We start from the raw sequence: 26,315 nt of genomic DNA on the forward strand, positions 1-26,315 counted from the left end.
GAGCTAGGAAAAGCCAGGATAACTTCTCAAGCTTCTTTCTTAGCAAATAAATGTCTTCAGGTATGGATCCCAGCACACAAACTTTCAGAATAGCCAAGGACGTTAAAAAAAATCCACCTTGCACCTGTTGTTTGCTCCATGAGAGCTGAAACTCACTTTTTATTTAAACTCCCATGTGCTGCTCTCAAGTGTTCTGAGGTCTTCTGACTTTCACAAGGAAATCAGACTAATTTTTAAGAAATCTTTCACCTTACCCGAAGGATGCTTAATGAAGGACATTCCTGATGACTGTGATGTGAAACCATGACACACAGCTGTGAACTTCCCATATTTTTTGCTGATCTGCTCCAGTGTCTTGCAAACCAAGAGCATTGCAGAGTCCAGCCCTGCCTGTGCCAGGAGCCCCTGTTGTGGCTGCTGCCCGTGTCCGAGAGAAGAGCATGGCTTGGTGCTGGCACCTGGACCAGCAGCTGGCCAAGGGCAGCTTTCAGGAGCAGCTGCAGATTTTCCACCGGAGGCCAGCAGTTCTTCAGGTTCATTAAACCCTTGCAAATAGGCACAGATCTTGCCCAGTCTGCTCTGGATAAGAATTCTTGGTCCTGGGCTCTGTGTGGCTGCTTGTCTGAGCATGACCTGAGGCAGAGCCCCAGGCTTCCAGCAGTGCTGAACCTTTGGCTTTCATTTACTCTGCAGTCACTGGGGGGTTTTCACTTGGTTGGGGTGTTCAGCATAGATGTGTTCTGGGTCTTCTCTAATTAGAGTCCTTTGTCTCTCCAGTTCCACATCGTGGTTCTAGCAAAGTTGCAAAAATGATATGCTGTGGCACTGAGGAAATTTCATTCTCTGTTGTATCTGTCACCACTGTTTGAAAACAGTGTGGCAGTAGGAGTTCTGTTACTTTTACTTTGTTACTGCTCGTGACTCTAGTAAGCAGAAGCTGTTACCAATCTTTTTTCTCTTGTGTCATTCTTTTTAACCAGAGGACCGCCTTTTTCTTAGCAAAATAACTTGGTTCTCAAACACGTGATGTGACAATTGTTTATTTCATTACTTAAGACGTCACTTTACTAGATTCTTCCTATGTTAAATTCTAGTACTTTGTTTTATACTCTGTCAGTTTGTCCCAGTTTCAAATATATGTTCAAACTTCATTAGTTTATGCTTATTTTTTGTGCTGTCATTAATGAAAATATTAAATAAGATGCTGTTCCAGAACATCATTAGTAATTACTTTTCAGCCTAATCTAGTTCCCTCTTCCGTTCAGTTGGTTCCTTACCCATCTTACTACACCTACAATAAATTATTGTCTTGGGTTAATACATTTTTATGGTGCTGCAGTAGCAGATGCTCTGCTGTGAAGCCTTACATTTTAAGCAGGTACATTTTAGCAGCTCTTGCTGGAGAGGTACCTGAATCCTGTGTGACCCCATGCTCACATCAAAGGACACAGAGGACAGAGCCAGCCCAGCCTCCTTCAGAGCTCTTTGCAATGTGCAGTGATGTGTGCTTCCTGCCTTTTGGGGTAATTATTAAACATTTAGGTAAACTGTTTGTGTTAGCTCAGCTTCCAGCTGAATAAAGAATATTGATTTGGCTTCTTTTTTTTTTTGTGTTGTTTCCTACCTTTTGACATCCTTACTTACCCACTGCCTAAAATGGTACCTGAGCACAAGTTTCTTAGCAAGAAGTTCAGGCTTTGTGCACAGACCTTTCTGAAATATTTGGTTATTAAAATAGATTATTAAATTAATAAATTATTAAATTATTATTAATAATTGTTATTAAAAATAGGTGTTTGCAATTTTATTTTCTCAGAACAGGCTAAAGGAAAAATACAGCATCCATAAGAGCCTACAAATTCAATTCGCCCAGTCTAGGACAGTACTTAGAAACAAAACAAACCAAAAAAACAAATAAAAACAACAACAAAAAACACAAATGGAAGTAACTCTACTTCCTTGTCTAGTTCTGGCTATTTAAGCACAGTGTGACTGTCCTACATTGAAGGAAAAGCTCCTTTGGAAAGGCTGATTTTACTGATCCCACTGCCAAAAACTGTGTCCTTTCTTACACCATCCTCTATGGTAGACACCACCAATACACAGGATGAAAGAAGGCTTTTACTCTCAGTATTTTCTCAGTTCTGCACAAAGAGAAATTCTAAGGCTTATTTTTAAAAGTGGTCTTTTATTAAAGAGGATCATCCTTCCTGACAAAAATCATTACCTTTCTCTTCTGTCCCCAGTTTCCCTCTCGTGGGCTGCTCTCTGGGTCTGCAGGACAGTGGTTTCCATGGGTCTGTCCCCAAACAATCTGTAAAACACTTGTTTGCCAGTGCCTGAGCTGGCCACTGGGCACAGCAGATGAGTTTGCCTTGTGTACAAGAGCTGCTGGGAAATGTGCAATGATCACAACAACCTATATTCAAACTCAAGGACAGTAGCAAAAATGTCTGAGATGGACACTGCATGGTGCTCTCTATGTCCCAAGAATCTGATTTTTAAATGAAAGTGGTGGGTTTACCATCTTCCAGATCAGATTTTTTTCTCCTTTTGTAGGTGTCTCCTACAAAAAATTGTCAGAATTTTAAAAGTTAATGTTATGCTAGGGCTCAAGAAGGATATAAAACCAGTCTACCTGCCATGAAATTGAGAACTGTTTGATGCAAGAGAGAGCTCAAGGGATCTGATTACAGCCTCCTGGTTCCATGATTTGATCTACACTGGAATTGACAGCAAACTTTGGTTCCTAAGCCATCCATCACAGGTCAGCCAGCCTCTGGGGGATTCTTATCTTCCCAGTTGAGATCACAGAGCCTTAAACTGCCTGAGTAGCAGCAGATAGAGATCAGGGAGTAGCCTGCAGTTTTTAATTTATCAGTGGATCATGATGCATTGATTGAATGCTTAAAAGCAGGCCTGTTTCAGTGTGATCTAATATTAGAAAGCACTCTGTCTGTGCTATCTGATGAGACTCTCCTGGGCAATTAGCACATCTGCACAGGTGTAATGCTTTTGACTCTAGAAATAAACTGTGGAAAAAAATACGTGGAAATTTTTTTTGGTGGTTGGGGTTTTTTGTTTGTTTGTTTATTTTAATTATAGTGACAGGGAAGCAAGGAATTTTTTTCATAAACCTATTTGTGAAGACCATCTTCGTCCTCTTGGCTCTCGCAGTTCCAGTTTAGTACTTTTATCTCTAATTTTATTCATCTACTAATGAAAGAAAATGCCAGTTTCAAGTTTATTTTTGTCTTGGTATTTTTTCTATTTGTGTTTACTGTAATTTTTGCCAGTAGAATTTTGTGCCTTTACTATTTCTTCACCATGATTTTCCTTTTTTCATTGGCAATCTAGGAGGTGAAATGATAGAATATTAAGTCTCCATCTCACACCTCAGAGCAAGAACCTTTCACCTGTTTGTGTGCCTCTTCATCATGCACAGCAGAAGCTCTGTTATACAGAGCAGAAAACTTCATGAGAAATGCCCAGCCTAGGAGGGACATTCCCTTGAGAAGCAAAGTAAGTATTTTTGTTTGGTTTTTGATGCTCCATTGGAACACTCTGAACTACAACAGGGAGCAACAGGAAGGCTTTTAAAGGGGTGATTCAGAACACAAAAAGAGCATTGTCTTTTCTATTATTAAACTTTTAATACTTTCTCCAAAACCCATGATTGTTGTCAACATAATCTTGTACTTGCAGAGACACATAATGTAATTTCAGTGTAGTCTAAACAATGTTCCTCTCCCCAGCTGTCATTACCATGAACTTTCCCTTTTTTTTTTTCTCCTGATCACAGCATACCCTCAAAAAGTGACCTTCCTTTAAAAGAAATACATCATAGCCCCAAGCAGTCTTGTACTCTGAGATATCAGAATGCTTTCAGCAAGACTTTCTAATATTTTAAACTGGAAATTATGTGCTTACTTTATTTTTTATTCCTTTTTAGCTATTCAGAATAACCATGTCAAGAAACGTTGTAAAACTGCAGTGAAAAGGATCTGAGCTCAGTTGCTCCTGCTCCATTCTGAGTTGCTATCAAACATACTGGTCAATTCTACATTTCCTTTACAGTGTACAAGGAAGAAAATATCCTCAAGGATACTCCAAGCTTATAGACACACAGCAGCTGTAGCAAATATTCTAACCTCTGGGCAACCACCAGGTTTGCTTCTGTGTTTTACAGTAAGCAAGACAATGTTTCCTGGATAGAACATCGAGGATGAGCTTACCCCCACGGCAGATTGTCTCCAGTAACAGGCAGCCAAAGTGAGACAGAAAATAACGGAGGGGAGCACAGGTGACTTTGTGACAGTTTGCTGTCCCACACTTCCTCTCACCAGCCCAGCAAGGGCCTGAAAAATGCAAGAATCTGCACTTTGTGCTTTGTCAAATCAGATCCTCCCTGGTAGGTTTTCAGGATGCGAGGAATGGCCTCAAGCTGTGCCAGGTGAAGTTTAGATTGGATATTAGCATCAATTTCTTCACTGAAAGGGTGGTTACACTTTAGCATAGGCTGCCCAGGGAAGGGATGAAATCACCATCCCTGAAAATGTTCAAAAGATGTGTGGATGTGTCACGTGGGGATATGGTTTTTTGGCAAACAGAGGGTTGCTGGGTTAACAGTTGGATTCAATGATCTTGGAGGTCTTTTCCAACCTTAAAGAGTCTATGATTCTTTGAAACACATAAAGATGTGGTTTAAGAGTGTTACTGGAGCTGAAAAGTCAGGCACTCAAAAGTGATATGAAAATGAAGATGTGCACAGCTTAAATTTCTCCTGTAATTATGTGTCAAGTGACATATCTTCAATCACATTAGAAGTTACTCATTCTACACAAACTGTCCCTGTACCTGCTCTGTGGATCATGCAAACCCCTTGCTGTTGATGACACAGCAAATGGTCAGTGCTTTTATCCCCTCGTGGCTCAGCACACAGCTCCACGCTGAGCCTGCTGCCTGCTGTGCACACCCAGCTCCTTCTGCAGTGACATTACCTTTGCACTGCTGCAGTCCCAGAATTTCACAGTGATTCATGCCTCTCTCCAGCTCCCTGGAGGTTTACTTATCACCATCTTAAAAATGCACAGTGACACTTAGGTAAAAAATTTCCATGGATTTTTTTCCATGTTTGTCAGATTATAACACTTGTTGCCTCGAGGCACCCATCTCCAGCTGGGGGTGCTCAGCACTGGAGCCAGGCTGCAGGATCTGAGTCAGGTACAGCAAGTGGGGGACACATAACCAGAGCAGCCTCCCCAGAAGCTTCAATCAACTATGGGCCAATTCTTTCAGAATGACAAAGTGCAGTAATCTCATTCATCCTTTAATTGAGTACAAGAGGAGTGGGTATCCCAGGGGATTAGTTACTTGTAGAATCCATTCACCAAGTATCAAGTCTTACAGATTAACAAAGCTGGATGGAAACAGAATTTTTAAACTGATTTTGAACTCCCTCCCATTTAAAGAACCTAATTAATTTTAAAAATTGGCTCCCTATTGACATTTCAAATAAATTTTGATCAATTGTAACCAAATCTAATTATTCATTGCATACCTAAGGGCTTTCAAGATGGTTTTGAAGAATAAGAACCTATTATCAAAAAACATTACAATTGTCTAATCCTTCCACTTGGACATCCCATCATGGTGTGCTCAGACAGCAAGTTTTTAAGCTGTGCTGAGGCCTCTAAATGCCCATGAAAATCAGCAGAAATTCATGTGGTTTTGTTTTAAAATCTGTCTTCAGAGACTACAAAACAGGCAAGTCCCAGTTCAGCCTGTGCTGGACTGAGGTGACAGTGGGTATTAGCAGGAAATACATACAGCCTTTCTCAGTGAAAAGGGACCAGCTCCAGAGCACCTCAGTCACTGTGCTTGTTCTCACAGAGACCATCCCTCTCCCAGGGAAGCCCAAATTCCCTTTTATAGCTTGACACCAGATATAAAGATGTCAGAATGGCCTCAGAGTTGGATTCATCACCAGGGGTCTGATCTTCACAGGTTCTGGACGTCCACACCTTGTTACTTGCTTCACCTTTGCTTTCTCTTCCAACAGCTTCACACCAAATGCAGCTTCAGCAACCTGTTTCCTGTAGGTATCACCATCAGTGGTATTTGAACAAGTCAGCTAGAATTTTAGATGAGTTTTAAATGAATTTGGGTTAAATCCAGACCTGCAAATGCCTACATTAGCAGAAGCTGCTCTCTCCAGCATCCCTAGCAAACCAGCAGGAGAGATTATGGAAATTTTCCTCACACATGCACACTGAAGTGGCTGGTCTGTTACCAAGGCTTCTTACAGCCTTGGAAGTCAGCCCTGAGCACTCATATACAAAGATGTTTAGGTCTTCAGTTAATGTAAGTCACATCTCCTGCTATTCTCACTGGTAATTTTCTCTAGCTGCATTTCATCTCTTAGGCCTTGAACGTTCCATTTTAGGCTCCTTTCCAGAAACACATAAAAACCATTATCATTCAGTTACAGCACAGGGAATAAAAGAGAGGCTCACATCTTAGCAGTCATAACTAAAACCAACTTTTTTTTTTTCCCTTTTTAAACTTCACCAGTCATGCACTTGCACGGTTCTCTAGGATTTTTCCTTCTGGCTCTGTATTGAACTCTTGTTCTTCAGTGAATGCTGAAATATCTAGAGTAAAACTTTTAGTGTGCACCAGAGCAAAGGCATTTTCTAATTAAATTTTGGAAACAAGGAAAAAAGCTTTAAAATAGCTGAGAACAGCCAGACAACACCATTCTTAGATATAACAGAATTGCTGTGATATTCATAAAGTATGAATGTCACATACACATTCATATGTGTACCACCATCCATCTTCCATCAAGCAGTCTGATATCTTCTAGACCCTGCAAATATTTATTTTCATGCTAAACTCTATTCAGTATGAATTCATAAAAAAATTCTAAGGCTCTTCTAATTTTATAGACATTAAATCAAAAATACTGAAAATCGGTAATTTCTGTATCAAATGCCAAAATCCTCTCAAATACTTTTAGTTACACTATAAATTATTCAACAATTTTAAAAGACCATAATCACTGCTGATATGACCTTGGACTATACATTTTCACACCAGTTAAAGACTTTTCCCTTTAGGAACTTTCTATTCCTTTGATCTAAAACTTTGTCCCTGAATTCAGAATACAAACACCAAAATGAAATTTGAGTATTTGTACTGCTGTGGAGAGAGTGGTGTGACTTTAGGTCTCAGTAATCCAGGCTTCTTCTGTAGAGCTTCCTGTGCTTTAAACACTCTCTTTGTCTCAGGCACTGGATGTCTTTTTAGACATATTTTTTATAACTATTGCAGAGTAAAGTCTTTCCTTCTTAATTGCTTTAAAATATTAACTATTTAAATTCTATATTTTAAAAAATGTTTACATGGAGTAAGTTATACATTTCCTCATACTGAAAGGATCAAATACACAAAGCTATATAACCACACCTGTATTTTTTCAACATACATGAGTAAAAGAAGCTGCTGGTTAAGTGGATAGTACAAAATTTCTATTAAACTTTCTTGATAGTTTTTAATACCAAGGACTATTACAGAATCTGCAATACAGTTGAAATACCCCCCTCACATAATTTGAATATAATATATCTTATGACCATAAGCTGTCCATTATCAATAGTGAATAAATGTAACTAAAATATGCCAGGATATGAATGTGTGAACAGTTCTGCAGTCACTGTTTGAGTGTCTCTGCAAAATCACCCTGAAGAGTGCCCAGTGCATGTCAGCTGCCTGAGCAGAGTTTATGACTGCTCACACCAGCAACCTGCAAAGTGCCAACTGGTGCTGCTCCTCTTGTAACCATAGCACCCCAAGATGTGGCTCTAGAGATGGGTTTTGTGGCCTCATTTTTCACAGTCTTGTGAAAGAAGTCCTCAAATGACACACAAGGTGCAGATGGATCACTGCTGCTCAAGCTGCCCTCAGAAAGGTGTGGTGAATGTTACACGTGCATCAGAGCCTTCAAAACCTCCCTCGGTTTGAATATTTTACCTACATCCTCTCAAGCCAGAAATGGAAATAATAAAAGAGTATAAATTCTGTCTTTTCTGGACACAGATACACCACAAGCCTCTCTGTCTTTCTCTCTTCTTTCACCTTTAACCCCCCAGTACATCTTAAAGCTCTGCCAAGATATCTAGGTTACTGAATCTGAGATAAACTGCCTGAAACTGTTCCCTGTGGACTTTGGGCCCATTAGCAGGACAAATGATCTGCAATTAATGTGCTCAGAAGTTTTGATTTGGGGAGGGGGGAGTGGAGGGGACAGGGGGATGAGAGGAAGAAAGAAAATGAAGAAGGTAATTTTAATGTTGTTTTTTATCTTTAAGGGCTTGTTTGTCTGTGCAGGTAGAGTGTGTTTAGCATAGCTGGAACTGACCTTTTGTTCAGGCTCTTCTTTATACTTGGATAAACTGACAAGTAGCTCTGTGATCCTTGGATGAAACATGCACTTCTACCTAGTAAAAATATACAATTTCTACAATCACACAGGTGTACCTATGCTTATAAATATAATTCCCATTTGAAATTAGAAAACAGATCTGCAAAGGCTTTCAAACATGACCTCAGTAACTAAGTGCACAGTAAAACTCAGATGTTACATTTGTGTTGTAAGTTCTAATACTTAGCCTTTAACTAACCTGTATTGTTTAAATTCTGTTTATTACATTTTATTCATATCACAATTATTTACAAATTGATAAGTATTAAGAGTATTTTCCCTTTTTGTATGTTTATGTCTAACATTCTCTGTCAGTGTTCTACTTTGACTGAATCCTGTGTTTCTTTTTTACATCCAATCAATGCTTTGTGTAATTTTGGCACCTTTTGTTCTTACACCTCTAAAAAATTCTACCATTAACTCAATTCCCAGATGATTAATTCACTACTCCTATTTTTTCATTCTAAACAGTAATAAATCAACAAAATAAATCCTATAATGATCTACCTCTCCCATGCTAAACTACTACCTACAAGGTCTTTTCTAGCAGGGCCATTTGCTTTCAATGTAATCGTGAATGGCCCAGTGAAATTGAGAGTGGCTGTCCTAAATATCCAGTGGTTAGTTCATGTCTTTGAATCAACCAGAGCAAAAATTTGAATCTTTAAAATACCAGGCCACACAGGTGTCCTGGCTACTGAGCTAAGTAGCCATCCTGGGATCATTTCTGTCCCCCTCTGGATCTTTTTTTCTAGCCCTTACTAGTGGATTTTTGATTAAAACATGTCTATGTCTCATGAAAAACCTTAGTCAGACAACACAGCATTTTCAAACAGAAAAGTGTTCCCTTGAAAAAGGCCTGTTCAGCTGTGGTTGCCATGGATAAGGATGTAAATCTTCCACATGCATAAAATCATATAGATTATCCAGCTCTCCTTTTACTTTGCCTAGCATGTTTTTCACATCTAAATGGGCATCATAAAAAGGCTTAACTCCAGCAATTAAGGACATGCTAAACCTCAGTGTGTTGGGCTGGATTTTCACTGATCTGAATTTTTCAGTTCTGCAATTCCCAATGTCATTCTTTCAGGAAGACTCACACTCACCTTCAGACCACTAGGGAGAACTGATATTCTACCCTACCATTCAATATCTTTAGAATCCCTTACCAAAAAGATTTAAATATGTCCATAGAAAAATCATTTGCTGATAACATTTTTTCAAAACTATCAAGTCCTACAGTTCTGTTTGAGCTCCACAACATCCCTGACTTCAGGAATGCAGTAATTTCTCTAGTCTTTCTGGAAATCTTCACAGATGACTTGCACACTTTAGGATTTCTTTTTCCACAGTTCAGAAACTTATTGAAAGCATGATAAGAAAAACCACAATCAAAACAACCTCACAAGGTTGGTAGACCTAAACATGGATTCTTAATTTATTATATGAGCTATTGAAAACCTTGGCACTGATAATTGTGATAAAATGACTGTGAAGCAGCAAGGAAGATGCATGTGACATGTTATTTACACTGTGATACTTTTTTTCATCTAATTTGCACACAGACTCAAGCCTTGCAGTTTTTACACTTCATTAACAAAATTCATTATACCTAATACACATTACTTCAATCTGTCTTCTCCTGGGGCTTTAAGACAGATCTGTGTATCTTTGTTAGGCGAAGCCTACTACAAAACTGTAAAACACAGCCAGGCAGGGAATGCCTTGCACTTCCCAGTCCTGAGAATTGCTACTTGAGTTATCTCCAAATGCCTAATTCACCTACTGATTGACTCTTTACTCTTTCCTTGACACCTGACTCCTGTTTTTCCTGGATTTGGATATTCAAGGATTTCTTCCTGTCCTCGACGAATGCCCTTTCTTGTCCTGATTTTTCACATTGCTTCAAATGCTTTTGAACAAATGTCATTATTTTGCTAATCCTCTGCACGGAGTGGCTATGAGAATTTTAATTTCCTTTTAAAATCTGCATAGTATTTGATCATAAATTCACAGGAACTATGCAAATCACTCCTTGCAGAGCTGCACCAATTCTCAGTAATATCACTGCTATTTTGTATTTTGACGTACAACTTGTTCTCTCGCTGTGCCTGCCATTTGCTGCTTTCTTACCTTCAGTTGTTTTGCAGATCTCTGCTAATTCTGATGACCTTTTTCCTTGTTCCCACTACTAGCTTTTAAAGCCAGATGGTTTGCATAACCCATGAGAATATACTAATTTATGTTTCAGCACTTTCATTTCTCATCTTGTCCTTTCCACAGAATGCTTTTCCCTCCTTTTTTCTTTCTCCCCTTTTGGAGCTCAGATTTCTCTCAGAGTCGTCAAAATTGATTTTTCTGAGGTAAAGGGACCTTTTGGCTTTGTGAAACCACTCTCCTGCAAGACATAAACAGTCATGTAACAGACCTCAAGAGCAGAAATGTTCAAAAAGACCATCCAGTATCAATACAATTTTTTGAAATTTCTGTTTTCTCAATCAAGTATTGCCCTTTTTTGCATCTGAGTCACCAACCTTAACCACAAAGGAAAGGAGGTGACTTTGCACCAGTTCTAGAAGCAATGATTTTTTTTTTTCCCAGCACAGAGGTTCATGGTTTTCCCACAGAGCAAAACTGAGAGGACAAGTGTTGTCTGCAGCTGTCTGTAAGTGCCCCTTCTTCTCCCCATGAGCTTCCACCCAGCCCCCCTGCCCCAAGTCTTGGAAGTGAGCAAGGAGGAAGGTCTCTGCTCTTCCAGGGTTGGTCTGTTCTGTGGACTTTTGGTATTTGCTTTTCTGCTCTGTAGCAAAGCCACTTCATGTACTAAAATTGTTACTCTTTTTAAATATCTTGAGCGTGTTTCAGTCTGCTTAAAGGTAGAGATGAAGCAGGTCAGGTATGGTTAGAGCTGTTCACCTGAAGATCGCGAGAATCTGAAACTTCAGGGAGGAATAAAGCAGATGTTCAGGTGACAGAGGGGGCTGGGACCAACATCATATGGTGTGGCATGGAGCTGGCTGTCCTGGCTAAAAACACATCCCCTGTATGGAGACATGGCACCTGTGCTGTGTCACCTTGGTGGCTTTGACTGCTGCATTAAAGGCTGAGTATTGCTACAGTGAATTTGTGAGAAAAGGAGAGCTTGTGAACCAGGAGAGACTCCATGAGCTTGAGACTCCTGATCCCTCCTGGTAGCCTGGACTGATGCTGCCACTTGCATGGAGTGATCTGGGGACAGGAGGGGGAGGATGAACATGTCACACATGTGGATGTCTCCCAGACAAACTCACAGAGGTGTTTACCTGAAGGCTCTTTAAATCCTTTAGAATAGCCAGTAATTTTCTGTGGAGAAAGCACTGGTACACAAACAGCTGCCGAGGAGACCATATGGAAGATCCACTCAGCTGGCACACGTTTCAGGACAAAACTTTGATAGGGTGGACTGGTTTCACAGAACCCCAGAATTTTTAGGGTTGGAAGGGACATCTGGAGATCACCTTGTCCAACCCCCCTGCCAAAGCAGGGTCACCCGGAGCAGGTGACACAGGAACGTGTCCTGGAGGGTTTGGAATGTCTCTGGAGAGGGAGACTCCAAGACCTCCGTGGGCACCATGTCCTGGAGGGTTTGGAATGTCTCCGGAGAGGGAGACTCCAAGACCTCCGTGGGCACCCTGTCCCAGTGCTCTGACACCCTCAACGTAAAGAACTTCTCCCTCTTGTTGAGGTGAAACTTCCTGTGTTTCAGTTTATGGCCATTGCCCCTGTACGGCTCCATTGTCTCCCCGCACAGGTGTGTGAAACAAGAACATCAGCTCCCTTCCCATGCCCAGCCATCTTTACGGGGGCTGCCGGCGGAGGCGGGCAGGATCCCGGTCTCCTCCAGGGCCGCTGAGGGCAGGGGGCCGGGGGAGCCCCAGCACTGCCCTCGCCCGGGGGAGCCCCAGCGCTGCCCCTGCCCCGGGGAGCCCCAGCGCTGCCCTTGTCCTCGGAGCCGCTTCCCCGCGGTCCCGGCGGGGCGGGCAGGGCGGAGCGGGCGGCGGGGAGCGCTCCCCCTCACGGCTGCCGGGCGGGCCGGGGCGGGGCCGGGGGCGGGCGGCGCTGGTCGCTGTCCTGGGTGTTGAATCTGCTGCGGCTGCCGGAGCCGGGGAGCGGCCGCGGGAGGCACAGGGCGGGCGGGCGGCATGGAGTGAGGGCTGGCGGCGGCGGGCAGGGGAGCGGGGCATGCGATGGGCCAGGCATGATGGACACGCTCGGCTCCGTCCTTCCGCTGCTGCTGCTGCTGCTGCTGCCGCCGCCGCCGCTGCCGCAGGTGCTCGCCGCCGCCCCGCGTATCCAGCCGCCCTCCGCGGGGGCCGCCGCCGAGGCGCGGATCGGTGAGTGGGGCGAGGGGAGGGGGCGCGGGGCTGGCGGGGAGCGCACCCCGCGCTGCTGCCCGGGAGCTTCCCGCAGGCAGCTCGGCAGGGCCCCGGCGGCCGCGCCCGCACGGCGGACGCTGAGGGGCCCGTCCGCCCGTCCCTCTCCACCGGCTCCGGAGAAGCGGCCCCGTCCGCTCGTCCCTCACCGCCGGCTCCGGAGCTCCGTCCTCTGGTTCCTCACCGCCGGCTCCGGAGAAGCGGCCCCGTCTGCCGGTGTCTCCGCGCCGCCTCCCGCTGCCCGTCCCCGTGCCCCGGTGTGTCACGACCCGCTCCCGGCCCCTCGCACCTGCTGCCCCGCCGCTCCGCCCCAGCCGCTGCCCCAGCGGCGTGTCCCGTCTCGGGGGACGCTCTGCGGGGCCGCTCGCTCCCGCTGGCCCCGCACGCCGAAAACTTCCGCCGGGGCTCACGAGGCCCCGAAAATCGAGGTGCGCCAGAAAATGCCCCCGAAAATGCTTCCAGCCTCCACATAGTTAACCCTTCTCCCGGTTTGCTGGATTCAGCCCTTGTATTTGAAGGAGACAGGAAATCTCCGGACCACAATCCCCCAGATGCAGCCTCTGGTGGAGTCCCCCCTCCAACTCGTGCTGCTGGAGGTGGAAGTCAGCACTGGCTCCGGGTTAAGGCTCTTTCAGAGCTGTCAGAAAATCCCCAGTGCTGCCCAGTGCAGACCATTAAAGAGCTGCTTTCTACTGAGACATTCTTGACCGACCCCATCTTCATTTACAAGGTACCATCTGCACTAAACATCCCCACTTGGGAAGTGACCCACACCGGCATGAAGGGATCCTGAAAACAAACTCTTGTCTGTTTCAGATCGATGCAATTCTCCTGTGACACTCTCCCTTGCAGTTCTTTCCTTGCATTGAGACATTGTATGCTCACCTGAATTGTCTATTAATATTTATATCAATATCTATTAATAGAATCAGTCTCATTTCACAGTATCTTCCCAAAACTCACTTTAAGTCAAGAAGGTCATGAATAGGAGAATTTTGTATTTTTTTGCATTTTAATATCTACCTAGGGTGGTTATGGAGATCAGAGTGAAAGCTAAACAAACTATCCCTAAGAAACCCTTTTCTAAGACAAAAAAATTAAATTCCTGTAAGAAACAAAGAAAACCTTCCAGAGGAATATTGCTGCAGTTTTCCTCATGTACATTCTCTTTATTAAGAAGGAATTAAAATCAGCTGACCATGTTTATAATGAGGCTTCAGTCAAGTGGCAATAAAAATGAGCTATTATGCTTGCTGTAGTGAAGGTAGCAATGCAAGGTTTTGAGGAGAAATGGAATGGACTGGATTTATCCATCTCTCCTCTCTCCTGGTTGCTATAGATATAGACTGTTTCTCCTAATCTGCTGAAGAGAAAGCTTGCATAAAAATATTGCAAGTATAAATGTAATTTTTACCTCTAATAATGCAATAGCCTGCACTGTGCTTTCGAAGTAGTCAGATTTTGATTCTCTCTCCCTTCACACAAGCTGCAAATCAGTTTGGGTCACAGAGTATTTTTTCACTTGGTTGTAGCTGAAACACAAAAACAATGTGTGTGTTTGTTACTTCCTTGCAGCTTCCCTGTGCTCCTGCCTCGGCAGGGATCCCTGCCTGCCAGTGAAGGCTGTCCTTGCATGGAAGGGACTGGGGGAAGAGCAGCCTTGGTTTTACCCGGTGAATCCACTGCTCCGGAGGTATAATCTGGAGGCATTTCAACAGCAGCAAAACAAGCTGAGCCTCCCTACTTCTTGCTGGGATAAGGACCTCACTGATATGTCAGGGATCTCTGTGAAAGATGGGAAGGGATTGATTGTGTTTGACAAGATGCAGGAAAATGTTTGCATTGCTCGAAGTGAAACAGCTTTAGCTGTCTCTTCCATTAGAGTTCCTTTATTTCTTTTATTGACCAGTGTTTCAGATGTCATTAATCTTGAGTTCAGACTATTTATTGTTGTAGATTCTGTTCAATTTTGGATTACAATTTTTAGACACAATCAGGGGACATAACTGTAATTGTACGTGGTATCTGAATTTTGGGATTATTTGTAGTTATAAGTGAAAGATACTAATTTGGTTTCTTCTTATGCTCAGTCCCATCTTCTTTAATTGAATATTGAAGACAGACAGATGTGTTATGAGACCTCTAGAATGTGTGCTGAAAACTGAATTAAAAGCAAAGTAATTATAGAAACACATTTTGATTGGGGTTTTTACCCCATTATTTCAGGAACTCTTCCTATAAGTTGTTTCAGAAGCACAAGTTCATGACCTTTACCATTTCATGGAATGGATTAATCCAATTTCATTCTTTTCCTCTTTTTTATGGTCAACTTTGGCATGCAGTTTCCAGTATAGTGAGCATCTTTAAATGTTGACCTTTATTTTGTAACATAATTACAAACTTGTTTAAGAAATTAGAAGATTTAAAGTTGGAGTTAACTGAGATACACGATTTGGACTCATGCTTCTTCTGCCTCAATAATTCATGAAGCTTTGTAGATTCTTCCTGTGGTGAGGTGTTTTGTTAAGGTGCAATTACCAACAGAAGCACATATTCTTCCACTTCTGGACATTTATCTTTCATCATTCATCATTCTGTGATGATTTATAGTAACATTTTAAATGTGAAAAAATAAGGAAAAGTAAAGTCTTTTCCCTCTCTCTTTTTCTTGCCTAGGTCTAGGCCAGGAGAGAGATTTTTCTCTTTTTCACAGAAAAAAAATCAACTGAGTACATAGTAGTATTCATTAGTCTTTAATGAAACACTGTGCTTGGGAGTTTAATATTCTAAAGAAATCTTTATTAATTTATAAGATACAGTTCATTTAAGATTATGGAACTTCTTTTTAAGTGTTTTACAAAGTAATCAGCTGTGGAAAAATACTTCCTGATCATGTTTGCTCAGTTCCAAAGGTTTGGGTTGTTCCATTCTTGTGTTGGTCATAACACTAAGCAGTACCTTCAATGAAAGCTACAGCTCCAACTACTGAAATATTTTCATTGTACAGCCTTTTAAGTAGACTAATTGATTCAGAAAGTTGCAGTGGTACTTTATTTTCATTTTAGGTAGGCTGGGTGAGATAGAGAACTCGATAACAAAGTAAGCTGTGAGCATTCTTAATCACATTCTTTCATTAGTACTGAAACACTGGTACTTTATAGGACAAGTTGTCCTCATATGTTTCAGAAAAGAGTAAATGTGCTTGCTGCAGTGCCTTCACATTGACCTCTAATGTGTAAAATGATGCTTATAACCTTCAGCGAATATAACTTTGCAATATAATTTGATCTTTTGTGCTGTGTGCAATCCCATTTTTCAGTATGCATTTGCCTCTTAAATGACTACATTGATATGCTGTGGAAATTTGTGGAAACACTTGTTCCACTCTCTACATAAATTTGTTCCATACACTGTGTAAAAGTTCCTTCAGAGTTGTATTGAAGTAATCACAGGCAGAATTTCTGTCTATCAAATGAGTGTGAATTTTTAACTTGCTAACAAAAAGACAAGTCACATTTCAGCTTATAAATATGAGATATACTCCTAAACATTTAGCTATGAGTTCCTGACACATACAGTGAGCAAAGACAGTGTCTTACATTTTTCTAGGATTTAAATGTAATTGAGCATAGAAACTTTACTCAAAGACTTAAAAAATATTGCACGTTAAGTTTAGTACTTTCACAAAGTACTGTGCACATATTTAACCACTGAAAAAATATTTTAGAGGTGGGTTAGGAGTTGCAAATGGCTAAAGTTGATCAGAATTAAGAAACTGCAATAGAAGGGACTTCAGTTGCCAGTGGTGAAAAGCATTTCTCCAGTGTTGATTCTTAAATTGTAAGAGAGTTAGATAAAGAGTAGGACAGGTGAAAAAATTATTTATTTAGATTTTCTGCATTTCATTCAGTGCTTTGAACACTATCCAAAGGAGGAAGCAACAGAGGGCTTTTGTCTATGGATGTCCCATGGGGAATGGCAAAGAAGTGTGTCTTGGTTTAGTTCTTGTTGGGTGGATGTCACCTTAACAAAGCTACCACAGCTGTTGTTCTCAGCCATCATTGGTAACTGCTCTGAAGATCCATGAGAGCAGAAGTTTTGCTTCTTGCAGTAATTGAGCTGAAGCTCACTGAAGCCAATGTCAACCTTCCCATTGATTTCAGTAGCATTTGGACCAAAGTTCTGGTTTGAGGCTTCTGGCAGACTGGCTGAGAAAGTAGGAGAATTAGAGTTTACCATCTGTGCAGTACAAAAAAAATGCCTGACTTTCCAGTTGCATTAATTTTGAACTTCTCATAGGCACCTTGTTTTTTAAATAATGTCTTTATTTGGTGTTATTATTGATGGTGGAGTGTAACTTATGATATATCATAATACTGGAAAATAAAAATAATAGCAAAATAATTTAATTAAGAAGAGGCTGTATGCTAAGAATGTGAAGGATTCAGTGTAGGAAACTGGATTCTTCACTTCATCAAAAATAGTTTTGCATATCCTAGAAATGTTTCTTAAGTTGTCAGTTACATTAAAAAGCAGCTTTAAGGTAGATTGATATCAAGGCATGTCTATCTGTCAGTTCCACTGAATTACAGGTAAGAATATGCATTAATATTATTGGCATCATGCCATGGCTGTTCCAGAATAGCTTTTTTACTGTAACTTGTTTGTGTTCAAAGTTGCAAGTGGACAGCAAGTGAATTATTTTCTGTCAGTCAAAGGAAGCAGTTGCAGGCTGCTGGTTGTTCATGGGATGGGATTTCTTGGGAGTTTTTCTGTGTTCTTGTTTGTCTTACTGACTAAGAGAAAACAGAGAAGTTTTTGGCAAGATAATCTTGTCTCTGCTTCCTACCTGAGCGTGCCCCAGCCCTTCTAAACCTCACCACAGCACCCCATCCTGGTGCCATGACGTCAGCCCGGCTGCTGAGGGGGAATTGTGTTCCTCCTTATCCCGGAACATTTGGGCAGCTCTGCTGGAACAGCCCAGGGCAGGTCGTGTTGACACACTGCTGATAGACAGGCAGTGGCCTGTGTACTTTGTGACTGTGAGCACTGTGGGTTACAGCCAGCACTGTGCTGAGACTGCCACGGACAGCAAAGTGCAGCTGCAGTCCCTGGGGGTGCTGAGCTCATTGAGAAGCAGGAGCTGAGGTCCTCTGTGTCTGTCAGATTTCCACTGCCTGGAAAGAGAGGCTAAGAACATGAGCTCAGATGTAGGTGGGTGCCATCATTCATATGTGTCCAAATCCGTAAGAAGGTTTGTGCAAGTCAAAAGGCAGTGTACATTCCAGCTGCCTGAGAATGATACATATTTTAGTCTCATCCCACTGACAATGTAGCCAAAAATTTAGCTAAAATCTCTGCAGTTATTCTTACGAAATCAGTGTTTCTACTGTCTTGCTAAAGCTTCTGTTGGTCTTTAAGCAACACAGGCGTATTTGGGAGGAAATTCAGTAACTGGAGGAAAGATTAATTTGAAAATCAGTGTATCTACTGTCTTCCTAAGCCTCTGTTGGTCTTTAAGCAACACAGGCGTATTTGGGAGGAAATTCAGTAACTGGAGGAAAGATTAATTTGGTTTTGGTCATAAATTTGGCAGAGGATGGAAAGTCTCCAAGAGGCAAAGTTCACTGCTAGTTCCATCACAGGAGTGCTGAGCTGGATGTGTATTTGGTCGGGCTCAGTGTAGTCATTATTAATAATTTAGGAAGGCAGTGAGTAATATTGTTGTTGGTCAAACAGTTTTATAATTGCAAATGAGAAGTAAGCAGGTGAAGATGCAGATGAAGAAGGGAAGCAAGCAGAAAAGAAGCCAAGGAATAGAGAGAAGCATGTTGGAATGTGGATGTTTAAAGGACAGAATGAGAAATTAAATCTTTAGAAGAGGAGAACAGAAATGGAGATTAGTGAGTTATATATGATCTGTAGAGATGTAAATTTAAGATTAAATGGAGTTACCTTTTCTCTTGGAAGAAACAGTCAATTGTGGCAGCAAACCTGAGATGTTCAGTGTATCAGTTTGAGACATAAGAAAATGAAGGAAAGTGACTAGAAAGGTAAGGGATTTGCAAAATAAAACTATTAACTCATTCTTTCAGGCCAAAGCTGTGGCAAAAAACAGGGAATTGAGAAATGCGTATACACTATGAGAAACTGCTCTGGGAATAGAAAGGATTTATTTCTCTTAATGTAAGAATTGGGAATCATCTAACTAAATGTAATTAATTGAGCTAATCACTCTAGGCTCCTTTTAACCTATTTCTAGTTTGTAAGTTTCAATTAATTTTACTCAACTGTACATATCTAACACAGGTCAGCTAAATGTCTCCCTGATTGCAGCTATTGCTTTCCACTTAGTATTGTTTTAAATACATTTCCCAGGCTAGGGCAAGTATCTGTAAATATCTACATGGTAGGTACTGCACTTCAGCTCCAAAAATCAGATGCTCAGGTTAAACTTGGGGAGAGCTAAACACATTTGGAGAGTGATTCACCTGTCTTTCCCTACTAGGTGAGACTAATGAAGTAGCTCAGACTGTAGTTAGGTTGCTTGAGGCTCACCAGCTGGATTTCTGCAAAACCTTTCTGAGATCTATAAGTATTGCCAGTGAGCTGTTTAGGGAGGTTCTGTGAGTAGTCTAGCAGGTTTGTCACATAAGGGACTGAAGTGAGGTGGCTGATGGATAATTGTAATACTTGAAAGAAATTTCTCTGAGAAAATCAGTCTCTGGTAATTGCAAACAAGTGAAGAGGACCTCCAAATGAGACAGAGGAGAAATGGGCATAACAGAATGAGCAAGCAAAGGGAAAAAAGCAGGTAAATTGCAGGAGGTCTGCAGGCAGGACAGAGAAAAAGGCAGGGGAGTCTGGTATTAGAGAGCTGAAGGATGGGGACCATGAAGACATGAGCTATGGGCAGTCAAGGGAATGCATGTTAATGTGTACATAAATTAACGAGCTTTCTTATGTGAGTTTTAGGGCCTTTATTTGTGAGGTGGTGGAAGGGTTCTATATCTACCTCAACCATTCTGCAGTGTCATACATTACTGCATTCCCAGTAAGAGTTTGCCATTCAGAACAGCTGTACTCATCCAACAATTAAGGAGTTTTATTTCTTAACAGATTAGAGGAACTTCATAGATTTTATTCTTTTTGAGAAGGAATTTCTTGAGAAGTAGCTTAGTAAATTACCACATCTTACTGTGGGTTTTCCCCCTGTAGTTTCTTTCATCAAATGGTACTTAAAAACTAAACCTAGTCTGTTGATACACAGTGTCTCTGGACATAGAGTTAGTGCCTACCTATTTTGCTTCCAAGTAACACATTGATTAAACAAGCTGTTTTTACATGTAAAATGAGTAACTAGAAGTTTTATGGGAAGTACAGCTGGTTGTAGTGGGTGTAAGGTCTCTTCTTTCAGTCACAGCTTAGCATCATGCAAAGATGGTTACATAAGCTTGGAATCACAGCCAGCAAGAACAAGGTAAAGTGCAGACATAGATGTGCCTCCCAAAATGTCACATACTTCCAGATGTCCTCATAGAAAACAACGCAGCAGAGACCAAACACACACTACATATTGCAATGAACTTAAGTTCAAGTTCAAGTTCAACAAAACTCAGGAAATATCCACATACATGTAAGTCCCCCTGTTTTACTTCCCCAATTAATCTTTGATCTCAAGTTTGAACCTCAATATATTCTATGAGGTACCTTATGAAAATCAGTTGTGGATGCTGAATGAGGTGTTTTGAATTTCTGGTGCATAGAAATTTTCTGCTCACATTATTCTGCAGGAGATGATTACCTGTCTGTTGCTGCCCTAAAAGGGGTAAAGATATTATAATCTCTTCATACTATTCTGTCCTGCACCAAGAGCAGAAGTTGTCTTTTCTCTACAACTTTTTAGTTGGTTGATGCAATTCAGTTAAACTCAGAGCAGTTGTTTCAGGCAACAACTTTATTTCACCTGGAAGGCCATGCCTCATCTTCAGGCCTGAGGAAGAGTTTGTGTGTTAAGCAATTGTCTGTGTGTTTTTCAGCTACTACCAGCCTGCAGCTTTGCAGTACAGAATGGCAGTAACAAAATTTTATGCTATTCCTGACAGTGACTGTTGATCTTGCTTTTGTAAAGGGTATTGGTTTGGATGAAATAAAAAAAATGGACCTAAACCACAGCCTTGCTTGCAAGCAGTGAAACCAGTGCTGGTGTTGGTGCTGGTGTCCATGACATGGCAACAGCGAGATGGGTTTTGGGGGCAGGATTGGTTTATGCCACCCTTAAGGTCTCAAAGGCATGAAATCTTGACTTGTGTCTGTGTAAAAGATAGTCTCCTATTAACCTGTCCTCTCTTACAGAGTAGATTTATAAGTCAGACATTACATTGTATTTGCACTTTAGTGCTGAATTAAAAAAATAGCATCAAAGATTATAGGCCTTGATTAATGTGGATCAATCACCACAAAATAATGAGAATGTCCATTCTATTTCTTTTAAGAATGTATACATTATTGTTTATTTCTCTTGGAAAAATTGTTTGTTATAATTTTAGTTTGTAGTGTGGAATGAATATGAAATTTATATAAGTATAAATTTAAATAAGTATTTGTATGTGAAATACTTTTGTTTCAGCTTTACTTGATCTCTGTTGTGGTAGCTGTTAACTATCAAATACCTTCAGTGAGCTATTACTCATGAAATCTTCCTTTCTGTTCTAGATTTCAGCAAAGCTCAGTAGTCTCAGGATGTAGTCAGTCAATGTCTTACTCAAACTAGGAAAATCTTCCACCAAGCCTCTTCTGAGACCTGGCCACACGTCCCAGCCCAGCTCCTCAGCTGAACACTGGCCCTTATCTTCATGGCATCAATCTGCAGATTGTGCAACTCTTTCCATTTGTTGGAAATGGCTGTACTCACTGGTCACTATCCCAGTTCTTACTTTAACATCTTAAAGGAAGAAAAAAAGGAGGGGAAAAGGAAATTTAGGATTAGTCATCTGTCATGACTGTTTGGAGATAGCAGAATATTAATGAAAACAAGATATCAAGCTAAATATCATCAAGCATTTAGGTAGGTCACCTTGGAGGTAGTGGCACAATTGATAGACATAACTCCACCCCAAATATTCTTCAGTGCAGAGTACTTTTTTATTTTTTTTTTGTTTGGTCTGTATTTAAGAAGTGTCTGTTTGGCTGTGCTTCTTTTTTTTTTTTTTCTCTTGAAAACTGGGGTCAGGTTCTGCAAATTTGTCTTACCTTAATTTTAAAGTCGTTAAAATATTCTTGTTAGTACTACCTACCTGGAAATTTATTTTAGTTAACTAGGTCAGCTCATAATTACAGTTTACTAACATATGTTAGATGCAGGGGATAAATTCCAAGGACAAAAAGCAGCTATTAAAAATGTATATTCAGAATAAATGTGACAAGAATGAAAACTGAAATTTTGAAGGAAAACTCAAAGTTAACTGAAGCTATCCATTGTAAGAGCTGCAGAAAAATAAAACAATTATGTTCTTTGGAAGCAATCACTCACACTTTCAGACAATATAAAATTTATAATGCTATAATCAAGTGGCATTTGAAAAGCAGAATGGGAAGGTTGTTTTAGTACTATATGTGCTGGGTTTTATGCTGCCCAACAAAGATCTAGGGATGAGGGCGGGTTATTTTCTGTCCATTTGCTTTTGTTTCTCTGAGTAACACCTGCTCTAACAAGTTTGTAATCTGAAAGTAAATAACTGAGCTGGGAGGAGGAAATGGACACAACACACAGGCTTGAGAATAAACAGCTGTCAAATGGCTGCTGTTCCAGAAAGTGGAACACACAGTTTTGATGGAGAATCTGATTCAGCTTGAATGAAGGAACTGATCACACCCAGTTGTCAAACTTTCCTAATTGAAGAATTACTTGAGAGAATACTAGAACAATATGTTATACTCTTCAGATTATGGAACTATTTTCCACAGTTTAGCAGGTAGGGAAGAGCTCTGAAAGGATCAGCTACCCACTGATGGGCTGGCTACACAGGTTGTAATAGGAGTGTAGTTGTGCTTCTTTCTCTTGCAGTTTAGGGAAGTTCATGCCAGAGAGACTAAATTAAATAGTAGTGCATTAAAAGGGGATGAGCTTTACCTAAGTCTGCATGACACTGCCAGAATTTGAACTCATATTGGGTCACCTACCACTCTTGTCATTCAGTGTCTTTCTTTTTGTCCATCTGGAATTAGAATAACATCAAGTTGCTTTCAGATGAAAGTTCATCCCTGCACAAGGAGACTCTGCTGTCAAGAGAGGCATATAAAATACAGCCTTTAATTAGTAGTTTCACCAGTTTTCCTGACTTTGTTTCTGTGTTTGGTGCAAATTAGAGGGATTGCAGGTACAGTTCCTTTTGCTTTTCCAAGGTTGCTGGATTTAAGACACCAAATATTTAAACAGGGCTTGCCTGATTCTATACAATGTGTTTAGCTCTATTTAATACAAAGCATTACCAAATAAATATTTGAACATTTTCTATCTGGTCAGTTTTCCATTGTCTGTGTTGTAGTCTGAATATAGACTTGGCTCAGGAGCTCCCATGTTTTCCTTCTACTTGACAAAGATACTCTGCTTAATTCTTCTCAGTGTGGGGAATTCTTGCCACATGATGGGCTTTGGTGGTTTAATAGAGTTCCATTTTACACCCTGATCCCACAGAATGGGGTGTGAGTGTTACCTTGTGTGGGAATGTCACTCTGGGAAACAGAGGGCAGTGTTCTGCTGGCCACACCTAAGTCACTCCCCAGGCCTAGACAACGTTCATGTTCAAATGCAAAGCAAGTATTCTACTCTGTGCAGAGTTCAGTAAAATAACTCCGATACAAAAGAATAGGTGCAGAGGAAGATCACGTAACATTCCATAACCTGTAATCTTTACCAGACTGTCAGAGTAAAGTAATTATCAGAATGCCTAATTACATTTCCCAAGGACAGATTATTTTTGGTCAAGTCACATCCCCCAAAATGCATACTGACTTTACATGAAGAACCTGCCTTTCTGCTGTGGTTTCTCTTGGAAGAAGGCTCATTTAGACCTGGGATTTCCACCCACCTTCCAGCCCTTCAGCTCCTCTCAGCTGTGCTAACAGAGCTCTGTTTGACCAGCTTCGTCATTGCCATGGAACTTTTGGAAAGTCCTTCCCAGTTGTACAGATGTCAACTAAACACCACTTTGAGAAAAAAAAACAAAACAAACCAAAACCAAAAAAATCCTCCAAACCATTTACACACTGCCAATACAGCTCTTCCTGAACACACATTATTAAGCTGGGAGTCAGAGTACTCTAATATTATCTGTTATGTTGGGGTCAGTGTGCAACACCTCTTTTTCCTAGCCTTTGTGAGTAAAAGTTGAACTGGCAGCTCTGTTAGAAATAGATTAATTTCAGTAGGTTCTTACCACTTCTTCCTTCCACAGTATTTTACATTATATTTATTCATAATTTATTTTTAGTCATGTTTCATTTGTGGATAATGTGTGTAAGTTATTATGATGGTATTTTTTCACTTCACAAATCAAATAAGAGCTATTTCTGTAACAGTTTATTACATGAAATCTGTGATTAAGTCTGTCTGTTTAATTTTGGTACTGATTGCCAGTGCAAAGAGTCAAGCATGTGCCTAACTATAAGAAAATGCTGCTGTCACTTAGTAAACGTGAGTGGTCATCCTTTATGCTTTCAGCATGGAAAAATATAGGTCACAGCAGTTTTGTTCTTTGAATTTTTGTAGAGTCCAGACCTTTATTTCACTCATTTAGTTGGTAATTGAGCACTTTGATGACATCAAATTTTTACACACTAGAAAAAACTTGTAATTCCAATTTCATAGTGCTGTCACTTGCACACATGTTCAAAGTTACTCAAAGAATTCATTGCATTTCCAAGTAAGATAGTTATAATGGGGTTTCTAAAATGACTCTAGATAGAAATTCCTAAAATTGCCTTGAATATGCTGTTTGTAGTGCCTTGTGCAATAAAAATACTTTGTGCTTTTAACTTACTTTTTAAAATTTGATATGGCACAAATCTAGATCTGCTAGAAGGTTTGGTTTTCATTCTTTTCCAATGAGTAGGATGTCTGCTGACAGAACAGGAAGGACTGTAAAAAGATGCAAATGAATATTTCTTTGAAATCAGATTGGTGCCAAAAATCCACTAACGGATGCTTTGCAACTGCATGAAAACTGAAAGAGGTTATTCCTCCTTTTCCAAAGATGATCCTCAGTATGTATATTGCCAGTGCTCTCCAGAAGAGTGACTTGAGCTCCGGACCTTACCTTACAGACCAGTGAGATAATTGCATAGTTACAGAAAAAATAAATATAAATTCCTGTCAGAATCCCCAGGTGCCTCATGAATGAATTTTGTATTCACTCTGCAATTTCTCAGTTCATATATTATCTGTGTGTAGTTATTCTCCATATGTGACAAATTAGAAGTAGCTTTTTTTCTTGGTTTCATCTCAGGAGGTGAAAACTTATTTCTGCAAATATATCTTTTTGCAAATGTAAGCTTTTTTTTTAATGAAGATGATAGGTTGCTCTAGGATAAAAAAATTATTAGGGAATTTTCCTTAGAGACCACTGAGAATTCTCTCCTCACAAGAGGGACTACTGGGTGGCTAAGGGGAAAGAAAGTAGGGCAGACCTCAGCAAGTGAGAAGTCATTATGGAAACAGATAAAAACTTCAGTTCACCTTTTCTGTTCCATCCTTACCCATGCTGAATATGAACTGGATTCCTCTGAGGAGCTTGACTGTGCTTTTTAACTTGACCTAGAACTCTCTTAAGACAGTGTTTAAATTTAAAGGGCTTGTTAGGAAGATGTTACTGTAGCAACAGGAAAGTAGTATTTTTCAGATTTGACAAAAAGCTTTAGTGTCCTTCTTGACTGTATCTTCCAGATTTCACAGTAAGAATTTTTTTCAAAGTCACATATGGTATTTGTTGGATGAATTACCAAAAAACAGTCAAGTGGTGCAAAGACAAAAAGGATGATTTCAGATAGTGATTTTTAAAAATAGTCTTACCTACAGTAATATGTTGCCATTCCATTATATGAGGCTTTAAAATATTAATAAAGTGACGATTCCTGTTTTTTTCATGGATCTGCTGAGGGACCCTCTGTTGGTGGATCAGCTCTCCAGGCTGGTATTGGGCCTGGCAGATCTGAGGATATTCCACAGTGATGGATGGCTGGCAGCTGGGAAGGTCACACCAATGTGAGTGTTATGATCTGTTGCCCCATTCTTGCCTTCTTTCCCTCAGCAAATGGTTTCTGTTAGAGGATGATTTTGGTTTAATCTAATTTGATTCTTTGTATTGTTTTCCCCTTTTGACAAGAGCAAACTGAGTAAGCCCAAATAGCAGCCCTGAATA

General features: G+C 40.7%; 1 protein-coding gene across 1 annotated transcript in view; it reads left to right on the forward strand.

Moving 5' to 3' along the window:
* Positions 1-12,575: 12,575 nt before the first annotated feature.
* The window catches only part of PTPRN2 (protein tyrosine phosphatase receptor type N2), a 632,217-nt gene continuing 618,477 nt past the window's right edge, over positions 12,576-26,315 (forward strand). The window contains exon 1 of the mRNA XM_039710389.1: positions 12,576-12,858. Within this exon, the coding sequence (XP_039566323.1) occupies positions 12,723-12,858 (136 nt within the window). The 5' untranslated portion in view covers positions 12,576-12,722. The remainder of the gene's footprint in view (positions 12,859-26,315) is intronic.

This window comes from Passer montanus, unplaced genomic scaffold (genome assembly GCF_014805655.1).
Source record: "Passer montanus isolate IOZ18808 unplaced genomic scaffold, ASM1480565v1 scaffold10, whole genome shotgun sequence".
In the NCBI taxonomy this organism is placed as follows: Eukaryota; Metazoa; Chordata; class Aves; order Passeriformes; family Passeridae; genus Passer; species Passer montanus.